At 43.2% G+C, this 11,383-nt stretch overlaps 1 protein-coding gene across 4 annotated transcripts; it reads left to right on the forward strand.

Moving 5' to 3' along the window:
* The first annotated feature begins 47 nt into the window (after nt 1-47).
* rnpc3 (RNA-binding region (RNP1, RRM) containing 3) lies at nt 48-7,499 on the forward strand. Of its 4 annotated transcripts, none has more exons than XM_058059998.1 (16): nt 48-110; nt 363-520; nt 588-635; nt 716-825; nt 900-992; nt 1,531-1,642; nt 2,151-2,219; nt 2,293-2,435; nt 2,672-2,797; nt 3,106-3,242; nt 4,220-4,399; nt 4,480-4,574; nt 4,744-4,802; nt 5,630-5,762; nt 6,285-6,362; nt 7,203-7,499. In XM_058059998.1, exons 2-15 carry the CDS (start codon nt 368-370, stop codon nt 6,351-6,353), a joined length of 1,527 nt encoding a protein of 508 aa, XP_057915981.1. In that variant the 5' UTR covers nt 48-110; nt 363-367; the 3' UTR covers nt 6,354-6,362; nt 7,203-7,499. The 4 variants fall into 4 exon arrangements, with proteins under 4 accessions (XP_057915981.1, XP_057915980.1, XP_057915978.1 ...); XM_058059997.1 differs by having other exon boundaries at nt 903-992; nt 4,208-4,399; nt 7,203-7,498; XM_058059995.1 differs by having other exon boundaries at nt 4,208-4,399; nt 7,203-7,495.
* Nucleotides 7,500-11,383: the final 3,884 nt, after the last annotated feature.

Consider the following 11,383-nt stretch of genomic DNA (forward strand, 5'->3'; position numbering starts at 1 on the left):
GGCGACTGTCTGCATTTCCTGCTTATCACTCACGTCTTTTTATCCAAAGAAGAAAAGGGCGGAAGTTGATTTCTCCCCAGCACGGTACTATAGTGAACATCCAAATAAAGGTGAGCTTTAAGTAACGTTTATGTTGTGTCATAGGTGATAAAATGCTTGCATGTGTCGGAAAGTGGTCTAGATTGAGAACTGGTGATATAACGGTAAAAATGTCAAGAAACTCGCCAATTGTTTGTTATGTTAGTGTTAGCTTAGCACTAAGCTAATTGTCCATCATTCCATTGTGGTTGTCCATTGGCTATGATGTGGCTCTGTAGTAATAATGGCGATGGTGTTTAATAAAGCTGCTTACCGAACTGCAGACAAAATGGACACGTCTGAGGATCCGGTCAAGAAGAGCGGCAGCAAGACTCTACTGGTCCGACATCTACCGGCCGAGCTGACTGAGGATGAGAAGGAGGACCTGCTCAAGTATTTTGGAGCCGAGTCCGTCAGAGTGTTCTCCAACTTTGGCCGCATGGTACGATCTGCTTCACTGACTCTTTGAATGCTTGCGTCCATTCTGAGCCGATCTTCCTCTTCCACAGAAACACGCAGCATTTGCGGCCTTTCGCAGTGAAAAAGCTGCAGAAAAGGTGAGCCCCTATATGACCTCTATATGACGTCACTGGAAGGAAGGAAATGCTTTTAATTGACTCATACTGTTCTTCCAAAGGCTCTCACCCGGCTCCATCAGTTGGAGATTCTCAATCGAAAGCTTATCGTGGAGTTTGCAAGAGGCCAAGATAATATCACCGTATTGAAGGATCCACCCGTAACGGACAGGTACGTGACTGCAGTGACGGTCGTACCTTTGTGAGCTTTATGATGTGAAATTTGTTGTGTGTTTTTTTGTCCAGCAGTAAGAAGTTTGACAAGGAAGCAAAGACCAAACGGGAAACGAAGCAGCCAAATGTTCCTCTTATAGAGACAGGCGTCGCTCCAAGTCTTGGGTGAGGATGGGTAAATGTTGTAAATGCTGTAACACATTTTTAAAGTAACAAACACACAATTTAATTGGAGGAAACAACAGATATAAATGCATATTTTAACCACAGAAGAAACATGTCTATGAAACAATACTGTGTTTAGCTCAAACACTAAGCCATCATTTAACACAGTGGGGTTCCTAGTGCGTCCTGGGGGTCATTTATATTGGCTTGTGGGACAATATCGGGGGGAAAAAATGGAACAATTGAGTTAAAGAGCAAATAATGTGAAGACAAAAATTAGGAATTTTGGTACTAATAACTAAAAACAAAGCTTTGTCAGAAATGTTTTTGCAAAAATGTACAAAGAAAATTACTTTACAAAAAAAAAAAGAATTTTTGACAAAAAAATTCCAACCCATAAAGTTATGTTTTCTAACAAATGTGATAAATTAAGAATGCCCCAATAAAAAAAAAATTAAACTGACACACACACTGAACACATGTATTTTCTATAGCTACCTTTCTACTGTCTCCGACTGACAGTTGTATTCTCTTACAGGCTGAAGTATCACCCAAATCCCACCTTGAGATATTTGTACCCACCTCCTTCCAATATTGTTCTGACAAATATCACACACACCCTCATGTGTGTGCCCAAGTTTTATGTTCAAGTGAGTAAAACCTTTTCCATTAATCCTTAGCCTGTGGAGCTTTCCCGTTCGTATTCCCAGCTGTTTAAATTTGATGCCAAAAGCGGTGATTTGTCACCAAAACAAGCATGAAATGTCAGTGCTTTTAGCCTTGGGAGGCGTCATTATAAAAGGAAAATATGAGCCTTTTGAACTCCTCCTTTGAAAAATCATCCAGCAAACATTTGCCTTTTTAAATTTCAATATTAGCAGTGTTAATAATAAGCACTAAGTGGGAAGCATGAGTTATGGATTTAACATTTCCCTAGGAGCTGGCTGATGTGGATTTTCAGGGCAGCTGTTTGCAGCGTCGGCCACTTGATGGCGCTGTTGCAGCATGGACAGCGTGGGTCTGAACTCACTATGGCCCCAGTCTCTCCTCGGTGCATTGAGCATCGCAGTTCCAAAGCTTTGCAGTCTGTTTGGAGGCGCTGATGCTTGATGCTTGATGTTGACCAGCAATGATTTAGTTTAGTTTGAACATTTCCAGGTTCTGCATTTGATGAACAAGATGAATTTACCGTGTCCGTTTGGACCGGTCACACCAAGACCCCCTTTGGTGAGCCTCTTTTTCTTTGTTCGTTGAAACCAGAAGCATTTATAAGCAAAGTCATGATGCATGACGTTTGCAGTTTGAGACTCTGCCTGCCGCCCCACCCATCCCCATGCCTCCTCCGTTCCCCCCTGACCTCCCACCTACACCCGCCGAAGAGATGGGCACGTCTGGGGATGAAGAATCCGAGTACGAGAGCGGAGACGATGAAGACAAGGAGAGGTGGGGAGAGCATCTGGCGGAGGGGGGGGGGGTATACACACACAAGATGCAAAGCCTTTATTCCAACAGTTAACACTTGTTTGAGATGTTGGCCATATAATTGCAAACGGAACAGCACCACCTTGTGTGCGTTCACAGAAATGCTTTTTGTTACAGTATTTCAAGAAATGTGACCGGTTGTTATTTAGGGGCCAAAGAACCTCGGCCATATGCTGATTATCTTTTCTTCATGTTAGGATTGCTCGCCTGATGGGCCTGGTCAACCAGCCATGCAAGAGACCCCTTAGACCAAAAACGTCTTCCAAGAGAAAAAAGCCCAAGATCAAGGATCTCCTCTACGTGACCAAACCTGACCTTCAAAGGTACAAAGCTGCTTTTTTTAAATATAAAGGCCAAAAACACCTCCAGGTAACATAATTGTCATGAAAACAAGACCAGTTGGATGCACATACTCCCTTAATGGCACACCTCAAGCTGTGTTAGGAAGTATACGAGCACGGGGGCCTGCTGTCTCCCGACTGCATGTCGGCACATCGGGAATTGACTCGGTTGACCAGAACAAAAAAAATCAGTGTAGCTGTGCAGGAGCCGGTTTTTTATTGCAGGTTTTTTTTTTTTTTAAAAAGAGGAGTCTGTTCAGGGATGTGGCGATTGTCTCTGCTGTCTTCAGCGCTCCCGTCATGCAGCCATCAGACGTGTTTGAGCAGCCTAACCCAGCTGGATCCAAGAAAATAGAATTCCACATTTCAGTTCCAGAGGTGGCAGCCAGGGTGGAAGCAAGTACGCCTGGTCAGACGGAAGCCATGGGTAAGGCTTTATTTCCCCATTTAGACCTCCACTATACTCTTAATAATAATAATAATAATAATAATCTGGTGCAGCAGTTAATCAGTGATCATCAATCAATTAACCAAATAAATGATGGAATTAATTGACTGTGTGTGTGTGTGTAGCTAGATATAGTACTAGTGTTGGCTGTGTGAGAAGTTGTAGCAGCAATATATATCACAGTAGAAAGTCGCACCAAAAAGGTGTTGCCATTATCAGCGTGACGAAATGTCATTTGGGGGCACCGTCTGTGTTACTTGTCAGCTGTGCACCCCCCCCCAGCCCCTCGTCCCCCTCCTTCCTTATTTATATATTTTGACACCTTATCTGGCTGCTCGCTACAACTCGACTCTCCGGCAAACTCCACAGAGAAGTAAAACAAATCTCAAAGTCAAACATGGCAAATTTCCGTAAGGCATAGAGGAGGAAGATAAAGTATGGCAGGTGGCTTTGGATTAGTCTTGTTTTGTCCGATAAACAAGTCGTTTAAATGAAAGAGGACGGAGGCTACGGGCTAGATAAGCAGCAGTACTAACATGTGTCACTCGAGTAAGCTCGCACTTGCACCTGTCATGAGATTTTGGCTTTCCAGTGTAGGTTTACGACTTGTTGTCCTTGTCACACAATGCCCTGGGGTAAAAACAAACAACAAAAAACTCAATTTTTGATGCCATGATATTTTTTGACTACTGTATCCCCAACCGTGTACATCTTCATGACAGCAGGCACTCGTTTATTGGGATGAATTGGGTCCACACCAGACTGAGTGAATTTCCTCAAAGTAGGATTCCTTATTTCTAAATGGAATATTCTCATAGCTTGAACACATTATTTGGACTAAATATTCCATATTGAATAAAGGGCTCCTTCTTGAGCTATTGATTCACGGGCTGTAGATACACACACATGCATAAGTTAATAACCTGCTCCTTCAACGGCACCAGTGCGCCCTTCAGAAACAACTGAGAGCGAGGCCGCCATCAACAACGGCACGGACGCTGTGGTCGGTTTCGGAAAGATCTACCCCAGCACTCAGACGTCCCAGCAGAGCGAGGAGCACAGCGACGAAGAGCAGGATCTCCCGTCTGATGTCATCTCAAGAAAAGAACTCCAGAAAGGACGCCTGTCGAAAGACGGTACATGCGAGATGAGAATCGCACTCGCGCACACACACTCTCAAATATGACCTCAAACTTTGTTCCCTCTTTGCAAACAGAGATAAAAAGGATGTCTGTGTTTAAGAATTACGAGCCGGGTGAGCCGACCTGCAGGCTGTATGTGAAGAACATCGCCAAGCAAGTGGAAGAGAAAGTAGGTTGTTCTCTGCGGCTCGACCCACTTGTTTGTCCCTCTGCATGCACTGCCTGCGTTTATTGCTGAAGTCATCACATTGTCGTGTTGTTGAATGTCAGGGTAAAATAATTCCATAATTAGCTGCATCTGTTATTTATTGTTTTTGTGTTCATCGTTTGTCTTCCAGGACCTAAAGTACATCTACGGGAGATACATCGATCCCTTGTCTGAAACCGAGCGAAATATGTAGGTGTCTTTTCTCTCGTTACGTTTTTAAGACTGATTTGATCAAATGGGAGCTGAAGAAGCAAAAAAAAAAATCCTTTCTATTTACGCAGCCCCTCCTCTCCGGCCGCTATTTTTGACTCAAGCAATTTGTCACTTTCTCTTGAGAGATTTTAGTAATTCATGCTGACTTGGTGTTGCGTTATTAAAAAAGGATCCACCCTGACACACGGATCAGGGGGGGATGCCTTTTTATGTTGGTGCATCAGCAGTGCTTTAAGTGAATATTCCACCGGGGGACACCAAAGCCAGCCTCTTTTCAGGGTGGAGCCACGCACGCATCACTTGCAAGGACAAATCATTAGGTACACCAGCAGTCGAATCCGATGCAATACTTAAAGAGATGAGCTTATTTGCAGTGGTGCAAGCATGTTCTACATCATGCTGAACCAAGGTGCTGTTGATTTAGTCTCGACTAGTTTGTGGGAATATATTTAATTGCTGAAACAATTCTTTTAAAAACATTTCATATTTTCAAAATAACTGGAGTATTATGAAATACCCATATCCACTCATTGAACATGCTCCACAGGTTCACATGTAAGCTTTAGAGCATCATTGTGGTTGCATCTTATCACGGTATGCTTTGTTTTTTTTTAATTGCAAAAAATGTAAAGCTTTTCCATTTCCTGCTCCCGTATTCATGGTAAAATAACCGCTGTTGTCGACCAAGCAGACGTTCTCTTCCAAGGCTCCCTGCTTGTGTCTGCTGTGGATGAAGGGACGTTTTTTTTTTGTTAGCGGCAAGTGATAACGAGGTGTCCCCCCGCTGCCTGTTTCTTTGGCAGGTTCGACGTGTTGCTAATGAAGGAGGGCCGCATGAAAGGGCAGGCCTTTGTCGGACTTCCCAGCGAGCAGAGTGCCGAGAAAGCCCTGCGGGAAACCAACGGCTACGTTCTCTGCGACAAACCCCTCGTGGTTGTATCCTTTTTTTTTTAACCTCCAGACTAACACTCCGTATGTGCTACTCCATGAGAGCTGATGGAACGTACCAACAGCTCATATTTGGTGTCGCAGCACAATCATTGCAGATGTTTATGTTCTTTCCTTCTTAAGACAGCTTAATGGTGAGAGAGGAGTGGTCCTTAGTCTATTGTACATAGGCCTGTCACGATAATCAAATCAATTTAATTAAAACTACCTTTGCCGGCCTTGCTAAATTGACATGGGCGTGCATGTTTGTTTTCCTCCTCTCTAAGAGAGAGACTAGATGACAGGAGGAGTCTCAACACCTGGGAGTCGAACACGTCATTGTTCACCAAACGCATTTTGCCGCATCCAAAATTTGCCGCATACGGTGGCCAACCTCTGACAAAACGTACCCTGTTAAACAAACCGGGCATTCCACACACGACGTGATCGAGGCTGCTGACTTTAGGAATAGTCAAAGAAAGGTTTTCGCCTCCCGGTAATCCGTTTAAGGGCCTTGACGACAAATCACAGCAATTTGCTCGATCCGCCAGGCCAAAGCAAGACGCCGCAGACGCCAAGAAAGGATCAAAGCAGCGCTAAACTGGCCAGGTATGTGCAATTCCAAAACCATCTGTTGACTGTAAGTATAGTTGTTGATGAACGTGTTAATTTATCGAATTTCCTCAAATAGTTGGGCTTCAATTTCACACGAATGAAATATGCTATGTTTATTAGAATCTTCTTATTTGTTTGTTTTATTGTCTCCATGACAACGAAAAGTGAAGTCCAATTTTAAACTAGAACCAACAGGAGTCTGAACTATATTGGCATATTTCATTGCTGCTCTTATTGAAGTTTCCCGATTTTTCCAAACGTATTGACAGGCAGCACACGGTGCAAAGCGTGAATTGCACAGCAAGCAGCCAGAGGCAAAGCCGGGCTTGTTTGAGGAAGTGCTCTTTATCTGCACTGAATCAGCTTGACATTTACACCCGCACTCGCTCTTCAATAACCAACAGGAGCGCGTGGAAGCAAACGCCGACCTTGCTCACGGTGCAACACACAATGCAGCCGCACCAAACCTCTCCCCGGGTTACCCAGCATGACTTGTGGGTTATACATAGTATGAAATCTGCAGCTTTTGGTTGCACCGTGAGTGATGAAGGCTGGTTGCTTTCTATTCCGTGAGCCATGTGTGTAGATGTCAAGCACATCCATTGCAAATAGAGCCAAGGCTTGAGCAGCCATTTTTATGGGAGTTGACTTGCATTGTTTCCCATTTGTGTTTGACCGAGTGGATATAATAAAGTACACTTGTACCCAAATAGTTACCAGGTACACAAGTGACCCTATATGATGCACTCTTTTTCTTTTCCAGAATTGTCAGGACCACAAAAGTACATAGTAACACTTTGTTTTGCGTTTGTGTTTATACTTTATTCATTCAAGATGCCAAGGCTTGATTTTGTGGGCCAGCAGAACCATTTGTATCCTTATTTGAGCATATCCTTTGGAAAGAAAATACCAAAAGAAAAAAAGGGGTCAGTTCTATTTGTGGAAGAAAGGGAACATGTTGCATTGACCTTTTAAGCACATTGACCTAAATCTACAAGGACATTGTGCCATTGTTTTTCTAGCTCTTTGCGGAAATGTTGTTTTTAAAATATTCTCTACCTCGTTTCACTGAATTTCAGGTGATGATCGTCAGATGTCCTCTTCATCTTTTATTTAATAAAAAAATAGTATTTTATTAAAGTGAGGTCATGTCGTTTTTAATCATACACAAAAACACACACATGGCCGTGTTCCGCGGTACTTTCCAGGTAAGTACGAGATTGACTGTGCAGATGGTCGGCAGTTAGAAAAAGAAAAGGAAGTGAAGTGCGTGGGAAATTGCTGCGACTGCTTAAGCTTACCTTTACAATCCCGCCTCACCAAACCCGCTTTATGAGAGTAAACCTCGGAGAGTGAACTTTCCCCTTCAGCAGCCGTCAAAATCGGAGGATTTGGAAATCAAATTGGTTTTTGTCCTCTGTGTGGGTGGGGGTGGGGTTGACGGGTAAGAGTGGAAATGAACTGGGTGGCGTGGCTGCTGAAGAGGAATTAAAGTTTGGAATGTCTTCTTCGATCTTCAATATTAGAGAAGGCGGGTGAGGGGGGGTTGCAGATGGATGTTCTGCTTGTTTTTACAGAGTTCTGCTGACGCCGGTGTGATCGGATCACAGCGCAGTGGGGTACCTCGAGGAGTAAACAGACCGTCGGGGTCAGAAGCAGGAAGTCATGGAAACACTGCGGAAAGAGGTGCACACTCTGGAAGATCTAGAAAGCTTTCTGTGCAGGTTATGTGTAGCGGCTCCATAGAAGTCCACAACGCCATACAAAGCGCCAACAAGGTACTGGGAGTGGGGGTGTGGCCTTTTGTGTATCCTTTGTTTTTCATTCATTCATTCTACTGCTTCAATATCCCTTATATATTTCTATTTATACTGCTACATTAGAATTTGTCCACAAGATGGTGTACTTTTTCCCATTCAAAGCATGCAGCAAACATTCTTAGATGTCTATTGGTGTACAAGCAGTCAAGTTTGTCATTTGTTCATTTGGAGTAAAACAGATTTTTGAAGGTGAGTTTTCATTTGAAATCTGAGATTGAGACCGGAAAAACCTAACGTTGATGCCATCTGATCATTACTTAGCATTTTCCCCACGATGTGAACGCTGTGATGTCTAGCAGGATTGTGCTGCACCTTTTTTTTCCCCGTGTGCTTCATTACATTTCTGTGATTCAGATCCAAAGCAGCAGGGTCATCCATCACATGTGCTCATCTGGTCTGACCTGCAGCTCATACCTCAAATCTCGCATGGTGGGGGGGGGGGGAGAGGGGTCTCCATCTGTGGCCGACTCCGCCCGCCATCCCAACGATGACAAATGTGCCCTCCCCTGCTGTGGAAATATTGGGTTACCGGGGAATTTATCAGGTAAGATTTGAGCAAGATGAACGCTAACCTTTTGTAAGTAGACTCCGATGAAGATGTATGCGCTGCTCTTGCTCTCTTTGTTGCTGGGGCTGCATATTCCTCATTAGAATATCACTTTTTTTTTTTTTTTTTTAAATCTTCCATTTAACAAGAGACTGATCTCCGCTCCTTTTGCCTAAAAACCGTAGCTCAGACTTTCAGGTTGTCCCATTATATAGTGGCCTTTTATTGTGGCCAGCCAATGTCTACCTGTGCAGTCATCATGCTAAAGTAAAGCGAGATAAAGTGCGACTGCATTTTCCCATTTGCTCGACTGTGTGCGCAAATTTTTCCCCAACTGTACGTTGGTACATTCGTGGTCGTCTACACAGAAAAGTGGTTGTCAAATCAGCCCAAAGACAGCTGGGATAGGCTCCAGCATACCCGCGACACTATTGAGGATAAGCGGCATAAAAAAAGGGAGGATAGATGGAATCCATTTCCCATTAACGTCTAATGAAACATTAAATTAACGTCACACAATTTGGTCATTCAGTCGTAGTGTTTAGAAAAATGAAAATTGGATTTTATGGGTTGTAATATTTAGTATTTTTCCATCCACTGCGAACCACAACTGCAATACTTAACATATTCTACTCCACTAAAACCCGATTTGGCTCCGCACCTTTTCAGACCAGCATGTGATGTTTCTGCCGCAATTAAAATGCACGGACAAGGAGTTTGCATTATCAGTTAATAAACACATTTCAATAGACTGAAGGTACTTGATGCCTCCCTGACATCAGTACGGAATCTCAGAGAAATGCAAGCAATTATGACAAGCATTTAACTTGAGTTCCACGCCAGTACATAAACCGCTTCTGTCTAAGTGCCTTTTTCTCCGCTGCTGCAATCCCCTTGACCCTGTGGGCCTCTCAGGCGTCAATAAATGGATGGCTATTGTGAATGTTTACCTTTTTAAATGATAAATACATGCCTTATATGCCCATGTCGGGGGCGCTTTGCTGCAGACTGACAATGGCCTCTGCAGCAAAGATCACTGAGGGCGAGGGAGAATTTCCAGAAAAAAAATAAGCTGAAGTCTGATCTTCCACAACATTTGTTAAAAATCAAACTTAAGGGATAAGGGTTAAACTATGCTCGTTTAAATGCTCGATACACAGCAAATGTAAGGCGTAAATATGCCTATACAATTTTATTATTTATTCATGTGATTTTTTAATCAAGGATAACTTGGATAAATCCAAATGAAGAATCAACTATGATGAACCGTGAACAGACGGAATCGGGGTCATTGTGTAGAAGTTGTACTATACAAATGTCACTTTGGCATCCCACAGCAACTTTGGTATGTTCAAGGACCAATGACGAGAGTACGAATTCTCAACACTTTATAAAAAACATTAAGTGAAGCATAAGGACATAAACGGGTAAATTGTGGGCCTTTTTAAAATCATATTTATAAAGTATTAGGGATGTCCATCCATCCATTTTCTATGCTGCTTATCCCCATTAGGGTCACGGGTATGCTGGAGCCTATCCCAGCTGCTTTTGGGCGAGAGGCGGGGTACACCCTGGACTGGTCGCCAGCCAATGGCAGTGATTTTTTGGTAAAATATTAATCATATTACCATTTGAAAAAATATTTTTGGAGAATACATTTGATTTATTTTACCAAAGTATATTTTATCCAATTATTTTATTTTCTGTATTTACTTATAAAAAGCACCTTTGCTTGATGTCATGTTTTGATGAGCCGACGGCGCATGAATGAGCACCTTTCTAAACGCTCCCACGCCTCTTCTGTCCCTCAGCCAATTGTCTTCCAGTCATGCAGGAAGCAACTTAAGTGGCCCCTTTTGTTGCAAACAGCAGACGACACACAATACTTTGTCATCGCCGTCGTGCATCCTGGGAGTCCAAGTCACTCGGAAGGCAGACGTGTCGATTCTAAGGTACGCTTATTCATTATGAAGAAAGTGATGGCTTTGCAATGCATATTTCATGCACTTAAAGCCTGCAAGTTTCATGAAGTTGTCTGAATGAGTCGCATTTAAAGCTGAAGGGAAGTCATGTGCGTCAATAATTCATCTTGGAATGAGAATTAGGACCAAGGTCATTCCCTTTTTTAAGTAGGGGGAGGTTTATTTAAGCATCTTAACAAACTTCTAGCAGATATTTGGAAAGCCAAGCCTAGTAAAACCTCACACTCACCGTGGAGTACCACATTAGACCTTGTTCATCTCCATGCAAGTTCCAGCATCCCTCTTGTGACTCGTCTGAGGCGCCTCTCCCACCACCACAGTAACCTTGCGTATTCCCCACAGTGACATTAGCAAAGCTGTAAAAGTATTTATGGGGGTACAAATGTGGGCCAGCCAATCTAAGGTAAATCTATAAATCCTGGCTGTTGATTTCTCAGGGCCAGGAGGTGCAGGCCAGTGATCAGCAGAGCTGGAAAGTATTCCCCGGGTGACTCTGTCAGGCTAACGTGCAAAATCTGAGCCGCATGCCAAACAGCGCTACGCCACGACGCTGTTGTGCTCCAATAGGTTCAGTTTCTCTGCTTATTTCTTATGGAATGTATATTTCACCTTTTGTTAAGCTACACAAATATGTCTGAATATAAAAAGTCAATAAATGTTGTGCTT

The sequence above is a fragment of the Doryrhamphus excisus genome, chromosome 21 (genome assembly GCF_030265055.1).
Source record: "Doryrhamphus excisus isolate RoL2022-K1 chromosome 21, RoL_Dexc_1.0, whole genome shotgun sequence".
NCBI classification, from domain to species: domain Eukaryota; kingdom Metazoa; phylum Chordata; class Actinopteri; order Syngnathiformes; family Syngnathidae; genus Doryrhamphus; species Doryrhamphus excisus.